Raw genomic sequence first — 21,686 nt, 5'->3', positions numbered from 1 at the left:
TGTTTTGAAATAAAGATTTTTTTTGTCAAGAATTAGAGAAACTGAATCTTACTCTGTTAGCATTTGATTATTGTTTATCTACCAACAGTGAAAATTGTCTTATTCATTACATGTTAGGTTACCCAGACCACCTAAGTCAGCATGGCCTAAGAATGGAGCTGGAGACAATAGTATAGAAATGGTTTATTTTGGATCAGCAAACCAGTATGGTGTATGTATGGTTGGGAACAAACACAGAAACAAAATCATTTAAGACCAATACATAAACACACAATTAGATCACAAATATTATTTTTATCATAGTATTTAATTTTAGCATGTTGATTAAGTTAGTAAAAATTTGATTGAATTTTGCAAGATTTGCTCAAAAGTTTTAATTTAGTATAAGTACATGTATAATAAGCCCAGGTCTTGATTATAATGTTCATATGAATCATCACATCTTTTTAGTCAGAAAAGTTTTGCCCAGTGAACCATGATTGAAGCAGCTCCTCAGACTTTTACAATGTCTTTGTTTTACAGGATTACACATCAAATGATACAGTACGATTACATACAGCGTTTAATGTACACAGGAAGCTTTGTACAGTACTTCTTTCAGCTTATGAAAGTCTTCAGGGCATATTTGAATTGTATTTGAAGACAATGAGAAACACAACTTTCCATCTGGGTAAGGAATAATTTTATAAATTGATGAGAACAAGTATTGGTGATACCGTATAGCTGGTGATTTTCACTTGGATTTAATTTTGATATATTTTAGCTGCCTGTCAAAAAACACCGAAATAAGTTTGGCTGATGTTAACTCTGGGCTTCAGTACTCAGTGCATCAATTAGCATTCGCCAAGATTAGAAACACAAACATATTTTTGGTTACATTTTTACCTCAAAATCACTGAATTTTACACCCATAAAAATAACCTGCCATATGGCATGCTTTTGGTTGACCACTGGTTTTTTTTATTTACCTATCGTAGACACAGTGGAATATTTTGTATGTGTGTCTTTAAGGAAGACTTTTTACTCCACTTGTTTTTTCTTTGAAATGACAATAGTCACTGCTATAACTGGAATTATTGACTTGAACTCTGAAAGTTTCTTAGAAGTATTCAGAGTTCAAGTTCCTTTGTCAATAATTTGTTTTCATCTAATTTTCTTTGATGCTTTCATTATGCTGACTTTCGGAACATTCTCAAACTTCAATCAGTACTAAGTTAAGATCAAAACTACCTAATTAGTAATAACTAGAATATTACCTGTAATTAATTGAAATGACACTTTTATTTATGATAGGGTTTCAGTTTTTCATAAGTTTTATTACCTAAGCTGAGCTAGAGATAATGATGGTTATTCTAAGATTTATACAGACCAAGTAGTCAGTTCGAGTGTTCGAGAAATCCAAAGTTATTTTTATTAATTGTATAGGAAAAAAGTTTGGTACTTTGGATTGTGTTTGAGAAATCCCGGGTGTTCGAGACATCCACGTTTGAGTGAGGGAAGTTCGACTGTGTTTCAAATATATATATAGCAGATACAGTAAAGAAATTTTATATATGCTGTGATTACGTTTGTTCATTTTGTAACATGTAACCATTATGTTGATATCTGTTATTTCAGAACATATGAACTGTCATAAACGTCTAGAATCTATCATGGATAGTATTCAGGTAAGTCATTGCTTCCCTGTGTCTACAAATGTTGATGGTGGCAATGCTTTCATGTTACACAATGTGTCTAACTATAATGAATTGATGATGGGACATCATTCAACATTTATTGCATGCTTTTTTGCATCATATTCAAAAGGATTAATTTTGAAAATTCTTGAAGGTCTTGATTTTAATAAAATAGCCATAAAGTTGTTCATCAATACCACAGTAACTATTTACCATTACTATGTGTTATTTTCTGTCGTTGATTGTACTTACAGTGTTTTGACAATGAAGAAGACTTAATTAATAAAGCCACAACAGATGTTACACAGCTGTGTGCGGAGAATGTCAATTTATGGTTTCAGTTTGTTGAAGTTGTAGCATTAGATAGAAGTGTACTCCATTTATTGGCTCAGGAACATCATACTGCTAGGGTAGATATAGCAAATATATTACAGGATTGTATACTTAGATCTAGATGCTGGTGTCTCATATCTGGGTCAGCTTTTATACCCCACTAGACAGGCTAGTGTCTCCTGTCTTGGTCAGTTTTTATACCCCACTTAATAAGCTAGTGTCAGACTCTCTTGTGTTTGGGTCAGTTTTTTTTACCCCACTCAACAACTGATGGTATATTGGAAACACCTTGTTTGTCCTGCATATTGTCTGTTCATTTATCTGAATTTTGTCATAGTTATCTCAACTACTAATGTATGGAATGATTTCTAATTTGGTATGTGGATTCATGCAGAAGGGGCAAACACTGTAATTTTGTTGCTGTCAGATATCAACTTCTTGTATGAGTGGGATTATACCTAGCAGGACAATGTGTGCAACTTTTATGTTGTATCAAAAATTCAGTGTACTTTGTTTAGGCCTACCCCATACAATTTGTAATGTACTTTTCAGACAATAAGCTAAAAATTGTAGTGATTGTCATTTATGGACTAATCGAAATACATCTTGTACTTTTTAGATTTGAACTTGTAAGTTAAACAAGTATAATCCTGTGAATACACAAAATTCAGAGTGATATTTCGAACATAATTTGTTATTATTAAGTTATTGTAACCAAGAATAATCCCAAAATTCATCTCACTACAATGTTTCATGTTTTACAATAGGTAATCATTTTTAAGTATAATGTCTCAGATATTTACAAGATATTTGCTTTATAATTGAGACATCTGTATACTAAAGCTTTGAGAAAACTTTGGGAAATAAATGATAAGTGGAAATTTGTTCACTAATTATTCCTGTTTTTGCAACCTCATACCCATTTAATATAACATATATGAGAACTATTTTTACTGAACTGTGAATGGTTTGTGTACCATTACATGTTTATATTATTTTGATTCATGCATTTCTTCTCACTTTGATTTTGCAGACCAAGAGATTCGCTGAAGGCTTCTTTACTCATGATTACCCTAAACCAGAATGTCTTTCATGTTATGAACCAAGGTATGTACAAGATCATAAATAGGCTAATATGTGGAACAGCAGGCTTAGGTCTAAAATTAAGTGTTAAGTTGTCAGATTGTTAGCAAGGTAAAAAAGCACCATTATGAATAAAAAATACAAAAGCCTTACACTAATAAGTGCTTATATAAAGTAAATATAATGTCCCATGCATTCATCTTTCCTTTTGTCAAAGGAGCAATTGGACAATATGACAAGAAGAGTTTAACTTTCTATTAGTCGTAGATTGGGTACTTATAGAGTAATACACAGGCAAATATTTTTCAGGTGAAATTCATATGAAATTAACATGATTTTCATGTGAAATTCACTAAACACAAATTTCATGTGAACATTTCTTGTGAATTTCACGTGAAGGCTCCATTCACCGGAATTTCACGTGAACTCTGTCACTTAGTTTCTTTGCTCATTTCAGGTGAAAATCATATGAAATAATTTTGCCTGTGTAGAAAGTTTAAATGTCCTTGTCAACTGTCCATCCAACTACCTTAGACATCACATAAGTGTCAGTCCCTGTAAGAATTAGGCAGTGGGTGAAACATGGTATTAAAATAAAAAAAAACATAATTTTGATAGTGTTATTTGACTATTTGCATCATCAGAATCAAGGAAAACAGACAAGATTTTCCATATCATGCTGGACAATTGAGTTACAGCTTCATTGAAATGAACTACAAATGAACATTTCAAGGACAGATAACTCTTTCAAAAACCTAATTTTTCTAACATTCAATTGAAACATTTCTGAGCGAAGCCAGTGATGCAGAGATTAAAAAGTGTTATTTTCAAAGTATCCTTGAGTGATATTACATTGTCAGATCGATGGGTTTTTGACATGCATGTTTCTGATTTTTCCCATTTTGCCTCATTCTTACAAACACTTACACTCAAAGATCACCAACTCTATCCCCTATAGGTTCCTACTTTATTTGCTGTAACACTATTATTGTAATGTGTGCTTGGTTTTATCCTGACAGTTCATAATACCTATCTGGTTTTTTTTTCAGTTTCCATGGTCATGCAGAATTATGTAACATTGTACGTAGTTCTGAGTATTTCCAGAACCTTCCATCCCTACAGATGGAGATTTGTGATATAGATGGAGACTATACCACTCTACCTATTATCTTCGAAGATGTCTACTGTGATCACATTCCAATGTCTAATGGTAAGGCCAAAGTCCTGTAGTCCTTTTCAGGAAAAATCATAACTGTAAAATAAGTCGTTACTTATGAGGTCATAATAAATATTATGTATTGCGAAGCCATTACTTACGATTAATTTTAGTTTTAAGATATTTTGTGAAAAGGACGGCTGCAATAAAGTGATAAAGTATTTGTCTCTATTATCTGTTCAGGGAATTTAGCGTGTCACTTATAAGAATGATGAATTTTGTTTTTTGAGGGGGAAATTCAAAGGCTAAAAAAGAAGTTAACCCCTCCTTTTATTTATCTGAAATGGTGGTAAAGGTTATACTTCTGTTATTAGTGGGTATCATTACTCATGATTTGAGATGAAATTGTTAGTTCCATGAAATCATTTCATTTAGACAAGGAATTTTTTTATTGGGTCAAAATTTCATGGCTTGCTTGACCAAAGAAAAGGAGAAAAGGATACTATTAAGATAACTGTATTTAAATGTTAAGAGCTTTTAGATAAAACAATGTGATAATTTTACTGTTAATTATATGACTTTGTAACAACATAGATGATCTACCAGTTTCACCGTTAGTGGAACTGTTTCAAACCTTGACTGTGTCTACACACAATCTGAACAGTATGATTGATCCATCTGATATTGATGTGATTGGTGAGTAGAAAAGGTCATCAAGGTTCACTGAATCTATAATCAATCAAGTGTGACCATCAGTCATGGCTAGTAACTGCATGGTTTTCATTGGGTTGTACAAGAGAGATTAAGCCAGTTCACTATTTCATGCTTGAAAGTACTTAGGGTTGAAACATATTGATGTATAAAAATTTGTTGACATAAGGTGATGACAGTGATAGATCATTGTTATTTGCTACAGATATGATATGACCAGGCTTAGTTTCCTCAGCTAGAAATTTCACTGTATAATTTGTAGCACACGCACACAAACACACACACAGTCTATTATAGGTGTTCATTCACAGGTACAGCAAGGTAGATGACATACAATAAAATTCATTTGCTAGGTAGTTATATTATGTGTATTTTAGACTCATTGTTATCCCTGATTTAGGCCAAAAAAAGTCAAGTCTGTTTCCTGCTACCTTACCTTCCCTACTTTTTTTGTGCCTCCCTAAACAATTTTAGGCAATTTGAGCCCAAGCACTGCTAAAATCTAGATAGCTCCCCATTACCTCAGTCTAAAATAATTTGGAAAATAAAATGCTTTCCCTACCTACCTGCCCTATTTTTTTGTCTTGCTTGTAGCAGAAAACGAGTCTATTATTTTTTTTAGCCTTAATTTGGTTATTAGTGAGTTAAAGATAATTTTTTTTTACCTACTTATTGAACAAAGAGATTATATGATATAATTTGATGTGTTTACTGACAAGCCTAGGAACATTAACTATTACTAGTATACTAATATGAAATTTGTCAGGTAATACAAACTTTTATTATCCCCCACCTTCAAAGTACATGTATAAAGGTGAACAAACATTTAAAAGATGTTTTCTATAGACATGGTTCAGATCAGCAGTCCAGTTTGAAAGTTCAGTGCAGGTGTGACTTAAATCATCTAGGGTATTGTTAACGACAAGTCACTTTTTATGCTTATAACACATATGTATGAATAAAATAGTCATTTCGGTGATAGTTAATACTGAAAGCATGTATATATATTTTATGTGATAGCAATAACATTCTTTTAAACTGGCATGAGGCTTATAAAACATTAGATATCATCTTTTCGTCCATATTCAGTAGATATCCACATAAGAATCATGTAAGATGTAATTTACAGGTCTAGTGTCACATTTTTAGTATATCGTTCAAATTCACTAGAATTTTTATATTCCATGCAATCTTTAAGCGATGGTAGAAAAAAATGGTTAAATGCATTGAACCATTTTTATTTGAATTTCTAATAATGGGAGATAACTCTTATTTTGCCTGCTGTTTCTATAACATTTATCTCTGATTTCTGTAACCTTTTTTATAACAAAAAAATGCATGGTCCATATTATTGATAAAATTCCTTAAGTATACTTATTGTACATCAAAAATAAAAATATGTGACCATCTTGCAAATAAAGTGCCTAATTTTATCCTGGCAACATTCTTACTAGGATAGCTACCTTTATTATTAAAGGATGATACATTATGACCATTGATTTAAAAACATTCTATATAATTATCACTAAGGTGTTTGTTGCATACTTCATACATTGAGTACCTTTTTAATCATTCATATGAAATGAGTTAAGCGTGAAGTAATTATTAATCGGTCATTATTAGATAGTGATGGACTTTCTGATTATAAAAATACTATAGCTATCTATTTATGACAAGATTCAGTTCTATTTGTGTTCATTTTTCATAAAAAAATACCTGTAAATATTTTCTTGATTTACTCTTCGAACGTTTCAAAGGTTTTTTAAATCTGGAATTTCAATGTGATTTGATGTTTTCAGTTGACACTTTGCCACCCTGCAGGGGAAAGCTTGTTGAGAGAACCCACAGCTTTATATGTGGTATTTGTAGCACTGTTTAATGCTTCTTGAAAATTGCAGTGATGTGTATTTTGTTTTTTTTTTTGTTTTTTGTTTGGTTAACTATTTGGGGAACTGTGTGTATAGTTAGCCTAATTTTGTGTTTTTGATGCATGTCTTTATGACATTTCCTGTAAATATTTGCTCATTTTGTTATTTAAATTTCTTATCACTTCCATATTTTACCTCCAGTGTTTTGTTGAAGAATGAGTTATAGTTTTGTTTGTTTTAAATATAGTCTTTTGAAGCTTGCATATTAATAGGATAATTAATTGGAAATAGTAAATAACCAAAATATGATCACAAGTGTCTAAGGATGCCCAGATATAATAAGTGCACTCAGGGGCAGGTCCAGGATTTTATGAATTGGAGGCATAATTTCGAGAATCAGTATGAAAAGAAATCAGATTATGACCTGTATAATGAATGAATATGATTAATTGCCATATTCAATGCACTATTTAGCAGACTACAATATTTTTGTTTGTTTGTTTTATTGAAAAAAAGGGGGATTGTACACCCATTACACTCACATGAACCTGTCCATGGCGCTGAACTTGCTCCACGCACAAGTTAAATCTTCAAGCATTCTTGGTACAAATAATTATGTTTTGATTATTCATGATAACCAGTTGATTATTCTATTTATTATCTCCACGATTTATTGCTGTTTTCAACATTGATTTTAAATTTTATGATTGATATTTGTGTTTTAATGTTTTGGTAGGAGAAAGTCAAAGAGTGAAATTTCCAATTTTATTTCATATGTAAATTTTATGACAAAGGAAACATTTGATAAAGCTATATGATAATATGATTTTGTTTTGTTATCTTCAGTCTAACTGTTTAGTTTATTACTTAAATCCAGTGTTTTATCTTTATATTAGTGATCCCTGTTTGCTGTTTGAGTTGAGTTTCTGACTGATCATGCTTTTTAATATGGCTACTGACACATTCATAAAATTTATTTCATTTAATTGGATGTGCCACATTGGAAGCAGTGACTGTATTTAGGCCATAGAACAAAAAATATTGTCTGTTTAAGGTTACCCTGCCTACCCTGGTACATGTATAAAATGCTGCTAAGCTGTCATTTTTTTAGATGATTATATTTAAGTCAAGAAATCCTCCCATAAGTGTCTATATAAAATAATTTTAATAATTAAATGATATATTCTTATCTAGCTTCCCTATTATTTCATCCAATGTAACCTTAAACACACATGTATTTTTTTGTTGGCCTTAAAAATGGACTTATCAAGGTAGTTTTTTTATGCCAAGCTGTGTATGCAACAGTAAAATGTAAAATAAGAAAATAAAACATCTTTCATGTTCATACTCATTTTATTAAGATTTGACATTAATTGATTTTTTTCCTAATGACTCTTAAACTTACCTTATCTATCCTTCAAGTTTTCACAGTCAGGTAGAGTTATTATACCCTTGCTTAGAAGGATTCCATTGTCTGTATTTCCATAACATTTTTTTCCCTCACAATTTTCTCAGCAACTATTCATCACAGGAGCTTGAAATTTTGATACATTCTTCATGTAGGTGTGCCATATAGAGGGATTTGTTTTTGGAAAAATTTGGTGACAACTTCTTTTGGACTGAGGACTTTGTTTATTTTTTGACTTCATATTTTTGCAACTTGAAATTTCGTCACATTTTTCCTAACAATTACTCATCCCAGTGGCTTGAAATTTTAACTCATTCTTCCTATGAGTATGCCATACTGTTGGATCCATTTTTGGAAAAAAATGACAGCAAACTCCAATTTACAGAGGACATGGTTTATTTTCCTGATATTGTGACTGAAAGAGGGAGTATTACTCGTGAGTCATCGCTCAAAGATTTGTTTGTTGTCTGTAAGACATTCCCTGTTTCTACCTTCTTCTCTACTTCCTACTTTTAACTTATTGTTTCAATATCTATTTGATGCTTTGCCATGATAAATTAATGAACAAATGATAGATAAGTTCTGTGATGGGTTCAACAAGGGCCACATGTTCTTAATAGATCATAAAAAACCTGTTTGGCTATATACCTGTACCAATCAATAGCAGGTATTTGAACAATATAATATTGTGCTAAAGCAATAATTCAATGAGAATTTTGTCTCTTTTTTTTTTTTTTTTTTTTTTAAAGAATTGTTTTTTTTTTCAAAAAAAAATGTTACAAAATTTGTCATTTTTAAAACCATAAAACTTTAATAATGGAAAAAAGATAAAACAATCTCAGCCTGTTGAATTTGAACAATGCAAAATTGGATTGACTCAAGTGATTGACTCCAGAAAGAAATATAGAGCAGGGACCTCATCAATGGACTATAATTGTACAATGACAAAGACCAGTAGTATTTTAGTTTAATGTTTTACTTGAGACATGAATGTGTAATAGCATAATATATGTTGTATATTGTAAGTAATTTTTTATTCTGTCCACCTAATGTTATTCTGAGCTAGTCCAGATACATTAGTTTTCTTTTAGGCTTTATCGAATTTGTAAAGGTCAAGATATGTCTAGTAAAGACAGTTGTTTGGTTTTCTAGTAGATGATAATTAAATATGAAGAATATTTTATGGAGAGACTGTTTATAAGATGTCTGTGATGACAAGTTTTTGGCAGTATTCAATATTTGCAGGTTACACTGTTTTTAGATATTGCTTTACATCAAAGCAAAGTTTTCTCTTTACTAAAATTTTCACAGTATATTATTTGAATTAAGATGGTTTTGTTTCCCTCTTTTGTAGAAAAATTTCGAGAAAAAACTCAGGGTTCTCAAAGGGAGAAATTAGATAAAAATAAAGCAAGTCGGTCCAGCTCAAATGCATCTACAAGTTCAAAACAGAGGAGAAAATTCATCAAAAATATCCGCCCAGATACATTCAGACGTCCATCATCCTATTCATGTTCTGAGGCAGAAGCCATTACAGCTAAAGATCCTGTCAAAGATTGTATGTTAGTAGGTTATCGTAAAATAGAACAGACCACAAATGTAACTAATGTTCAAACAACAAACAGACAGTCTATAACACTTGGGACATTTACTCCTACTCAGGGTGAAAAAGACGATACAGAAAGTGAAGAAATACCGGGCCATCCTCCTCTGGCCACTGCTGCTTCCATGCCATCCTTATTTCAACGGAATACATGGAGTAGAACAAGCATAACTTCATTACCTGACTTTTCTGGTAATTCCCAATCTCCTCATACACATCGAAGAACTGTTAAATCAGCTTTGATAAAAAACCAGCACATTCACTCAGACTCAGAAGTTTATGTTAGGAAAAACAACTTTGTTGAAAGTGAGACATTATTACCTAAAGAAGGTTCCTTTGACGAGAACCAATCGTTGGGTGGTAGGAGCAATTCTATTGTGACTAATGGTAGTGACAAGGTTAGTGAACGTGATATTAATTGTGATATACAAAGTACAAGTAGTGATAATACCCAAGATCTGTCATCTAGAACTGGAACATCATGTAAAGATTTAGCCAATGAGATTACAAAGGCTTTAAATGATAAAAAGGACGATTGGTATGTAAAATCTGATGTAAGACAAAATGATGATGTCAGTGATGATGAAACCTGTGTTGCTAATGGTTATGATGATATTCTTGAGAAAAATGACTTTTCTTCAGAGACAAAAGTCCCAAATAATAGAGTAGAAAAGCTAGTTCAGGAATTAGGTATGGGAGATAACTCTAATCCATGTCTTTCTAAAGATAGTGGCATTATTACTCAAGATTCAGATGACTCTGATCATGAACATGATAAAATTACAGTTGCTGAGTTCTTACGAAATGAGTATATCCGACTGAAGCAGGTTTCTGATAAAACAAACTCTTCAACAGACAGATCAGACCAAACATCATCAGATACCACTTTGTCTCTCAGTCAACACAGGGCATCTAGTGATTCTAATATCATCAAAAGTTTAGAGAGTTCAACTTCATCAGTTCAAATCACAGAAAACAAAGGGGTCCATCCATCCAAGTCTTTTCCTGAATTGTTATCCCATGCACATAATGATGCACCTCGACTAGTGTCACAGATTGGCCATGCTACTTTAAGGTAAGTTGACTAATGTTATGTTTTAATTGGAACAACAAACCTTGATCTTTAATCTGTCTGTAGAATTTTAAGTGACAGATCCAAGAATATATCAGAAAAGAAGTGTGCTGGTATCTCACTGGACATGGGTCAGATGTCTCCTTAGATTTTCTAAAAACAGTAAATTTTTATAGGGAAACCTTATCCTGTACTATATGTTAAGTGTTTTATAATGTGTTTGTCTTCAGCACTTTACTGTTTGATCGTTTGATTGCTTTTTTTTTTATCTTAACTGGTATTTTGCTTGTTCTTTCTCAACTAGTTTTTGTTTGTTCTTGCCAGTTTGTGAATGAATAAGCTATTAATCTATTGTACTGGCTTCCTATCTTTTTAATAAACTAAGCATGTACTCAGATCAAATCATTGTTAACCAGAAGGTTTTGATTTACTACTTGTAGTAGATACTATTGCTTTATATGGATTCTTTTGCATAGCTATACTAAGTTTGATTTTGGAGTTTTAAGGTATGTATGAAGAAATATCACTAAATTTTGCTTTGGTTGTTTTTATCACTACTGAATTTTGTAGCATGTGTAAATATCATAAATGTGCTTCTAAGATAAAGATTCAGTTGTCATTGTGGACAATTTTTAAAGACTTGGAAACTGTTCAAAATAAATTTTGTACATGTATAGTATTTTTTGCATGTTGTACAACCTGCTAATACATGTTATACAGTAAATAAATCTTAATATTGGGCCATGGTTATTCATTTAACAACTTTTTTGTCTCCTTATGCAAATCAGACTTCATTTAATCTTTATTTGGTCAAATCAGTATGTACTTATAAAAGATTATGCTCAGTATAAAGCTCTGAATTACAATGGATTTAATGGTATTTTCAAAGTTTGATATTTTTGTTTACTTTTGGAATACATTCCTATCTTATTTGAAAATCAGATTTAAGCACAAAGCACCAGTACTTTTCACTGTTACTGTTTCAGTACTGCTTTTCAAATGGTAAAATACCACTGTCATTTGTCACTGAAATATTGATCTGTTCCACAGGATTTAAAAATAATGCAAACATAACAGTTTTATTCAGTTAGACAAAAAGAAAAAAAAATATGCTATATTTGTTTTACCATACTGCTAGGAGTTCATGCAATTATTATTTTTTAGTAAAATGTATATGACAGGGATAAGTGGTTTCTTTCTTTACAGTTTTGTTGAGGCTAGAGAAAGTCTGAAGAAGCAGCTCAAGTTTGATGGTCAGCTGTACAGGTTAGTGTCAAGTTCATTGTCAACGGTACTGGTTAGTGTCAAGTTCATAGTGAACTGTACAGGTTAGTGTCAAGTTTAATGGTCAACTGTAAAGGTTAAAATCAAGTTCATAGTCAACTGTACCGATTAGTATCAAGTTCATAGTCACCTCTTCAGGTTAGTGTCAAGTTTAATGGTCAACTGTACAGGTTAGTGTAAAATGTATGGTCAATATTACATGTTAGTGTTAAGTTTGATGGTCAAATTTACAGGTAAGTGGCAAGTTTGATGTTTAATTCTATAGGTTAATGTCCAATTTAATGGTCAAATTTACAGGTAGGTGCAAGTTTGATGGTCAGTTCTACAGGTTAGTGTCAAGTTTATGGTTACGCAACAGATTTGTGTCAAGTTTGATCTTAAATTCTACAGGTTCATGTCAATTTAATTTTCAATTCTACAAGCTAGTGTCAAGTTTGATCGTCAGAAGTACAGACTAATGTTAACTTGTTAGAGTTGAGATAAGCAACAGGTTTGCTTATATATATATTGAATTTGTACATGGTCAAGGATGCCTTCAGACATTGCCTGGCCTGCATTGGAGAATGCTTGAAGGTATTGCCTGGCACATGGCAGATGATTCCTTCATATGATGCCTATAGGCATTGTGAGCATGTGTGGTAATTCAAGCTGAGAGACAAATCCCAAACTCTCATTTGTTCTCCTTTTGTTTCTTATTGATGTAATTACAAAGTGGTGTGGTGATGCTAAGTAATTTGAATGTTTTATCTTTATTTGTATCATCCTTGCATAACAAAAAAATGTTTTCCATTATCATCCCAAACTACAGGAAACATTTTTACTGCTTTTATTTGGGAAACTTATAAACTTGTCAGATGCACTTGGAATAATTTCTCCACTAAATGGTTTTGCCTGAAATACTTTACTTGAATCAGAAGTACCATGTTATTGTTGAGAAGTGATTTTTAAGTCAAGTAGAATATGTTATATTTATCAATTCTCAGTTTGTCACAAAAAAAAAATGTATATCGAAAATTGATGCCAAATTGGTACAATTGTTGTTTGAATGTCAGGCACAAAATTTATCAAACACATATCTAAATAAGTCAGGTCACTAAACTGCTGGTGCAAAATGGTCCGTCATTAAGATTGTTCAATAAAAAAATCTCAAAACATAACTAAACATGAAATTGTTCAGATCGTGTTAAAAACTTATAGTCAATTTTTAGTGAGTTCCAGACTTTAGGGTCAACAGTTCCATACTTCATGATGCCACCAGATGGCGTTGATGATAGTGAGGGCCATCATTTGATTGTTTGTGTACATGGACTAGATGGTAAGAAACTGAAATAACTCCCACACATATTATTTGATGAGGTGTCTTTCTCTTCGTTTGTTTTTTTTGTACTAATAGGATAATTAATTGGAGATAGTGAAAAAGCACAATCTGATCACAACTGCCTAAGAATGTTCTGTGCACAAGTTAAATCTTAATACGTTCTTGGCATGAGTGATTATATTTTTGTGATTCACAATAATCATTGATTGCTATTTTCGACATAAATTTTAGATTTTTTGAACGACAGATTAATATTGTGTTGTGACATTTTTTGACGTTTTGGCTTGATAAAGTCCCAGAGTGAAATTACCGAATTTTTTTCAGTGTGAATTATAAAAAAAGTTTTACAATGACAGTGGTGGGGATTATAAAATTAATTCAGGAAAGTGTTTATGTATGTTTTAGTGTACAAAATAGATAGGGGAATTAAGTTTTATAGACAATTGTAGAATACAATCAGGAGCAGATCCAGAGATTTTGAAAGGGTTTGGGTTCCAGGGTATTATTATCTCATTTTTGCTCAAATATTGCACAAAATTTAAAAAAATTTCCTACCCCAAGATCTGCCACTGACTATGTTATTTTAGGAATGACTGTTTGATCCAATCAGAAATCGTGTTACTTCTGAAATTATATTATATAAACATATTGGGGATACTTTTCTTTGTAGGTAATAGTGCTGACTTGAGACTTGTTAGAACATACATTGAGATGGCCCTTACTGGATATAAACTGGAATTCTTAATGTCAGAGAGAAATCAAGTGAGTTCTGTTGTTATAACACTGCTTGTTTGCATTACAGTTTTTTCTGCAGCTACTTATTTACAGCCTCTTGATATTTTGATAACTTTGTATACGCATGTTGTATCATAGGATTCCATTTCAAACTAAAGTTACATGTTTAACGATTTACCAGGGAACTGGGTGCATTTTCACTTAAGTTCATGTCTATTTAGAGTTACGCAAAATGGGAACAAAATCTGCATGTCAAAAATCTACTGATCTGACAATATACTTTCAGAAAAGATGGTATTCTATGTTTGAAATGACCTTTATTTGATCTCTGCATCACTGGATATGTTTGGAAATTTTTCATTAGAAATTTAGAAAAAGGTTTTTGACAGAGCTGTCTGTGACTGAAATATTTGTTTGCAGTGCATTTCACTTACACAATATTGTCTTGATTGATTACACTGTCAAATCAGTGTTGTTTTTTTACCATGTTACACACACTGCCTGATTCTTTTAGAATCTGAAACTTCAGTTTAGAATGCAGGAGTATCTATGATCACTAATGTAAAACAACAAATATGGGAAATAACAGGTGTTTTTTTGTTCTGGTAGGATACCTTTGCTGACTTTGATGTGATGACTGATAGGCTAGCCAATGAAATTCTAGCTTACATCGACATGTATAGTCTTAATGTGACCAAATTAAGGTAAATATTTAGAAATAAGCTTAATGATTTTATATAATATATGATAATTATATTTCATATGAAATTATATAAATGTACAGTGAAACCTGTGATTTTCTAAGGGAGAGCAAATGTATGGTCACATAAGACAGGTGGTCTTAATATACAGGTAATTTTTTATATAGAATGCACTAAATGGGGATAGCCTTTCAAAACAGTATTTTGCTGGATACAGCCTGACATTTTGTTTATTTTTTTATTTATTTTAGTCATGGTACTTCCAATAATGTCTAGAAATATTGCTTGGAACACATTGAACTTTTGCATATGTTCTTATATTTTGCTCACGATCGAGGGCAGTGTAAACTTTGATTTGCTTGTATAGTTTTCATCATTTTGAAAAAAAAATGTATCACCAAATGCTTGTTTTTTTTTAGTTTCATTGGCCATTCATTGGGAAACCTGATAATTAGATCAGTTGTATCACGGAGCAAGTTAAAACATCTAGTTCCCAAACTATACTCCTTCCTTTCACTCTCTGGACCACATTTAGGAACCCTCTATAACAGTAGTGGGCTAGTCAATATGGGTAAGTATACCATATGTTTTTGTAATAATATTATGTGGCATTCTAATATACATGTATGGTACAAAAGTGACTTTTTGTGCATTTTTTAATGACTAAAACTAAAGAATTATTTGATACTTCAGTCATATGTAGTAGAATACAGTTAAAACACAGGGCTTTCACATCATTTTCTAATGTCGTATAAAGTACCCTTGGAAACATTATATAGACTTCAATAAATCAATGGCTATGATGTTCCTAACTATTCTTTATGATAGGCTGAGTGGTATTATGTTAGCTTTGATATTTTACAGGAATGTGGTTTATGCAGAAATGGAAGAAATCTGGATCACTGTTACAGCTTTCATTGAAGGATAATGTTGATCCACGACAGTCATTTTTGTATAAACTCAGTCAGAAACCAGGTCTGTGGACAGTCATTTCTGTATAAACTCAGTCAGAAACCTGAGTCATTTCTTTATTAACTCAGTCAGAAACCAGGTCTTTAGACATTCCTTTCTGGGTAAATTTGGTAAGAAACCAGGTCTAACATTCATTTCTGTGTAAAGTCAGTCAGAAATCAGTCAGAAATCAGGTCTTTAGACATTCCTTTCTGGGTAAATTTAGTCAGAAACCAGGTCTGTAACATTTATTTCTGTGTAAAGTCAGTCAGAAACCAGGTCTGTAGACATTCATTTCTGTGTAAAGTCAGTCAGAAACCAGATCAAAGAATGCCATGTGAGCTGTTGTCATCACTTGGATGACTGTCATCAGTGTTGTAGTCTTGTCCAGATTTTACCATTGCCAGTTTAGAAATACCTTATATAATCATTCCTACCAGAAAGAGAATCTATATTAAAATATCACTATGATTATTTACTTTTACATATACTCTGCCATTTGCTTATACAGTGAAGCCTGTGTAAATGAATACAGAAGAATCTAAACACCTGTCTAAACCAGACATCTTTTTAAAGTTCTTTTATATCAATTATAGTGTATTTTGAACCTTGATAAACCAGACATTGGTCTAACTTAAACCAATTTCTAAATCTAAAGAGGGGTTAGGTTTAGACATATTTCACTGTATCTGCTAACTATTTTAAACAAATTATATTGAAACATTAAAGTTTAAGAAATATCTAGATGATTTTGTTATTTTTTAGGACTAGAACTATTTAGACATGTATTATTAGTAGGATCATCACAAGATAGATACGTACCGTACCATTCATCTAGAATAGAAATGTGTAAAGCTGCACAACGAGAAAGTTCAGGAATGGGTAAGTCCTTAATTTTAGGGATAAACACAACTTATGTTTGTAAATATAGTTTCAGCATTTGATTCAACTTATGTACATTCTGAAATTATTTAGACATTTTTATTCTTGAAAAAAGTCTGCAAGATAATAATCACACTATCAGACCCTTTTGTATTAACTGCAGAATAGTCTTTGAGCATGTGCATCATAAACTTCCTTGCCTGTACCAAGTTAAAACCATTGTTGTGGTTTCTAACTTTTTGGTTTTTACCCTGATATTGCCAGTTGTTATATGGACTTTCCTTTTGTCTAATCCCTTTGGCTGTAGAGCTGCCAACCCTTACTATTTCAGTGTAAGTCTATCGATTTAGGCCATTGACATATGCCATACGAATTAGGAAGAAAATCTTATGATTTTGGATTTTGTAGCAAAAAATAAATTAAAATCCAGATTTTTTTTTTTTTGCATGACTGTTTTCAGTTATAATATTAGTAATGGTCTTTTCAATGATTGCCAGTAAGTTCATTTTATAATACAAAATGAACATCATTTCATTTGATCACTTTATAAAACAAAAATGTTTGATCCTCACAAAAAATCTCTAGCAGACTGCCAGCTTTACTTTTTTCATATATATTTGGGTTGGCAGCTCTGTTAATTTAATTTTCTGCTGTTACTACCCTCATTGAGGTAAGGCTTGTGGTAGAACAAAGAATTTTTGGTGTGTGGAAGTGTATGGTATTTTAAACATGCTCATTGACTACACTGCAATTAATAGGAAAGAGTCTGTTAAACACATATTATGGAATTTGAATTTACAGTCAAACCTGCTCTACCGGTCACCTCAAATCAACGGTCACCTTCACTAAACGGTCATTTCAAAACCTGCCCAACCTGTTTTCTCTATTTATTTTAACTTAAATCAGTGGTCACCTTCCTAACGCAGCCAACGGTCACCTATTTTTCGGCCAAAATCGTCTTTCTGACTTCTTATACTGGCCATTTTGTAAACGTCCGGTTTATCACTTGACCCGATAACAGTACTGTGTCACATGATTTAATTATATTTAGAACATGTAAATATAGAAAATTAGGTTGCCGAATGGATTAGTAATGAAAACAAAGTTAAAGATTTGATAGTAAAGGGGTGAAATTTACTCTCTGTTCGTAAAAACGTCAGTCTTCAGTTTAATTATGAAAGTTTGAGTTGCGACGAAATGTCTCAGAAATGGAATATGGAAAGAATTGAGCCAATTAAAAAATTAAATAGTGGAAAAGATGCCTGTGCTGTTGTAAAGGAAATTAATGTTGGAAAAACACAAATGACTAAAATTGTCATAAGAAAAACAGAAATTATAGAGGACATTGAAAATAAAACGGGAAATAAGGAAATACTTTGTTTTTTTATGGTCACATATTTTTATCTGAATGATATTTTGAATGAAAATATTTTTAAATACATTAATCTACCTCTGAAAATTCCAGATAAATACATGTAATATTTTAACAATCAGGGTTAGAATAATCTAAAGGAATGTGGGGTTATATGTGGACATCAAAGTCTTTCTACATCACAATGTGTAACCTCATTCCAAAGGTCACCTCTCTATAAAGATCACTTTGAGTATTCTCTAGAGGTGACTGCTTAATACAGGTTTGACTGTAACTGTATAGGGAGTATTGTCTATTCTACAAATCTTAAATCTTATATAACAAATGGCATGTATAAAATTTCTGAATTAACATCTCCTTGGTGTATATATTTATTCTGTAGGGAATAAAATGCACTTTGATAAGACAAAGAAACTTCTGGTTTGAAATTTGATAATGATTAAAAGCAAATGCTGTTAACTATCTTCTTCCATTCAAAGCTGGTGATGTGACTTTTTAACCACCAGGTGGTGATTAAATTTCTATGAGAGGTTTCTTGCCACTTAATATGTACCAAGTTTTCTAAAGATTTTGTGGCTAGGTATTATGTGATATCCACTGAAGAGTTGATCTTGTGTATCCGTCCGTCAGTCTGTCCATTTCCCCTGATGGTTTGCAGATAATTGCCATAGAATGGATCAACAAATTTGTTTTGGAACTTTACACAGTTGTTTAGTACCATAAAATACTGGTTAAGATCAGTCTTATGTAGTTTTGAACATTTTGCCATCCCCTTTTTCTTTTTATCATTATGTGGCAGAGTATCATTTAATCTTCCATTAATGCCTTACTTTTATTCATATTTGGAATGAGACTATTCTTTTGAAGAATGTCATAGCTGCCAATTCATCTGTTTGCATTTTTCAGTACTCATGTCCATTTTTTGGTTTTCAATTAATTATTCTAACATACTTTGAAGGTGCTATCTACAGTGAGATGGTAGCTAATATTCTAACTCCAGTTGTCAACAATTGTAACTGTAAGTTAGTACGCTATGATGTTTTCCATGCCTTGTCCAGTACAGCCAATACCATCATTGGAAGAGCTGCTCATATTGCTGTCCTAGATTCTGAACTCTTCATTGAGAAGTTTATGACAACAGTGGGTCTGAATTACTTTAAATAGATCTGATGTGAACTACTATTTTACATTTGATTTTGTATATTAATAGGTGAAAGGGTTCAATAAATAAAATTGGTTTTTGGTAGCTAATAGATGTAAAAATAAAGATATCTGGAAGCTAATATCTTATGACCTGAATTTTTGCTTTTATTACTAGCGATCCTTTCCCTTTCTTATTTTGGTTGAAGAAAATTATGATATGGTAAAGAAAGTCCCAAGTCTGTGAAGACCTACAGAGTCACACTCCATGTAATGAAATAATGTTCATGTATTTTTTTAATTATATTAAATACATGTATAAAATTTCGAAAATATACTTTCAAGAAAAACTATTCAGAGGTTAAGAAAATGGATATGTATGTGTAGTTTTACATCTTGTTGGAGGTATCCCTACATAAATTTAATGTAATTTCCAGTGACATTAGTCAAACATATGTTAAGTAAAACGTATTGGTTTTATGTAAGAAAACCGAATTGAAATGGCACGTACAGAACAATAGATGCAAGTTGAACATATATCTTTGTTTCTCTATCAATGAAAAGTCATTTTACACAATTTAAAGAGATTGGTTTTCTATACAAATAATCACTTTTTCCCATTTATCTAAATTTATATTTTTGAGATGGAAAAACTGAAATAAACCTTAAAACATAAGCAATTGCTGCAGAATGAAATTAAGTTGAGATAAAACACTTCATTGATTAAGTTCATGGAACAATAGAATATATTTCACAAGTTTTTTCTTAGTCTTCTAATCTGTTGTCAAATATTTGCATTACAGTGCTGCATGATGATATGATACACATACTTCTCCAATGATTTTGGTCACATGAATATATGCATGCACTTACAAGTCCAGTTAATTAACCTCTGTAATAATAATTTTACTTTTTGAGCTTGAACTTCCTGAATGATAAAAGAACTGAAAACATGAATTATTATGGCATTGTTTACTCTTTGTCACTGGAGTATTAAAAGATTACCTTTCACTCTGAAACATCCTTGTAATTTTTTTTTAAATTTATATCCAACTTAATGCATCCATAGTTTTTAAAAAAGAACTGACATTCCATTGATTTTTTTTTTTGGTAATATGTAAATGATCACCATCACATGGTTATACACTTGTACATCGGGGGAATGTCATGCTCAATGTTGCCCCTTTTTTAAATGATAACCATCTCATCATGGTTGTTGTTAGCATGCTGTTGAGTTGGTTACTGTGGAGGATATGGTTGGTGCTTTGAGGTGGCTTAGTTTTTCTGCTTAAGTTTACATTTTGCTGATTGCTTTATCTTTTTAGCTTATCTGGACTATAGATCTTTGTTAGAATCTGCAATTTTGCCTCTGTCACATTTTCTCAATTTTTGCTGTTTAGGGTTCTTTTAATCGTCATCTATTTTGGAAAGAAAAGATAGGAACTTTTAACTATTTAAATTATAATTAACTAGAATTACAAAAGAATTCTTTTAAGTTGTACAATTATCTCTTCGCTTTTGTATAGAGTAGGTCAAAAACAAGTTCGATGTGAGTAACTTGATTTTGTTTTTCAATGTAAAATTGCTGTTACATTAAATGTAAAATTTATAATTTAGTGCTAATTATCATGGATGTATCATTTTTGTTTGTTTAAAATTTTGTCGTACTAAACACATTTTTGACAAATTACAGTTTGTAATGTCTGTGATTCACTTACAAAATATATGAATAAATTGTAAAAGTTTTGTCTTCAAATGTCTGTTAATTATATTATTTACCATGTTGTCTTTCATTCTGATTAATTTTTTGAAATTTGTTAGAAATATTAGATTAAAAATTGTGTCCAAAATTTTATTTATTTATTTATTGTTAATAATGCCTCATCAGCAAAGTTGGGGATATATTAAAATGACCTTTGCTTATACATTTGTTAGCCACTTCCTAGGTTGAAACATCTTTTGGTGAAAATTGGATATCAACATGTTACACCAGTCATGTACATAATATTATACATTAATGTGGATGAGCAGGACATGTATATTGTATATTTTTTACTGTTTTTCTCTAGTCTTTGTTCTGTTTAATTTAGAGGTATTAAGTGGACACCAGACAAATTGGGGTGTGTTTAAGTCATTTGGCCTGATGCTATAAGCTGTTTGAGAAAACCCAACACTTTTATTTCCTATGTTAATGGCAGAACACATGATACACAAATATTTAATTGTAATCACTAATTAATTTACGTTCAGTTTCTTCTGTTTTGTGTAATGAGTCATCAGAAGTTAAAAAGTGGAGATTGTCATGCACTTAGCAATAGTCATCAAATTTTTTTTATTGGTGATTCTGTTGCATTTTGCAATAGTCACAAAAAGTTATACAGTAGTGATTATCT

General features: G+C 31.6%; 1 protein-coding gene across 4 annotated transcripts in view; it reads left to right on the top strand.

Annotated features, from left to right (window-relative positions):
* LOC148628907 (protein FAM135A-like) overlaps positions 1 to 21,143 on the top strand; it is a 31,938-nt gene extending 10,795 nt beyond the window's left edge. The window contains exons 7-23 of one of the 4 annotated variants that reach the window (XM_088540530.1): positions 118 to 211; positions 523 to 670; positions 1,618 to 1,667; positions 1,931 to 2,086; positions 3,043 to 3,116; positions 4,142 to 4,302; positions 4,843 to 4,944; positions 6,759 to 6,818; positions 9,590 to 10,913; positions 12,117 to 12,176; positions 13,403 to 13,509; positions 14,183 to 14,274; positions 14,857 to 14,951; positions 15,368 to 15,519; positions 15,813 to 15,923; positions 16,665 to 16,781; positions 19,112 to 21,143. In XM_088540530.1, coding sequence (XP_088396656.1) covers positions 118 to 211; positions 523 to 670; positions 1,618 to 1,667; positions 1,931 to 2,086; positions 3,043 to 3,116; positions 4,142 to 4,302; positions 4,843 to 4,944; positions 6,759 to 6,818; positions 9,590 to 10,913; positions 12,117 to 12,176; positions 13,403 to 13,509; positions 14,183 to 14,274; positions 14,857 to 14,951; positions 15,368 to 15,519; positions 15,813 to 15,923; positions 16,665 to 16,781; positions 19,112 to 19,317 — 3,109 coding nt within the window. In that variant the 3' untranslated portion in view covers positions 19,318 to 21,143. The remainder of the gene's footprint in view (positions 1 to 117; positions 212 to 522; positions 671 to 1,617; positions 1,668 to 1,930; positions 2,087 to 3,042; positions 3,117 to 4,141; positions 4,303 to 4,842; positions 4,945 to 6,758; positions 6,819 to 9,589; positions 10,914 to 12,116; positions 12,177 to 13,402; positions 13,510 to 14,182; positions 14,275 to 14,856; positions 14,952 to 15,367; positions 15,520 to 15,812; positions 15,924 to 16,664; positions 16,782 to 19,111) is intronic. The other 3 variants (XM_088540546.1, XM_088540539.1, XM_088540554.1) reach the window with 3 other exon arrangements.
* Positions 21,144 to 21,686: the final 543 nt, after the last annotated feature.

The sequence above is a fragment of the Perna viridis genome, chromosome 1 (genome assembly GCF_037379345.1).
Source record: "Perna viridis isolate PV_CMFRI_1.1 ecotype Kerala chromosome 1, ASM3737934v1, whole genome shotgun sequence".
Classification (NCBI taxonomy): domain Eukaryota; kingdom Metazoa; phylum Mollusca; class Bivalvia; order Mytilida; family Mytilidae; genus Perna; species Perna viridis.
Note: the sequence above shows the minus strand (reverse complement) of the source record. Positions and strands in the feature narration are given on the sequence as shown.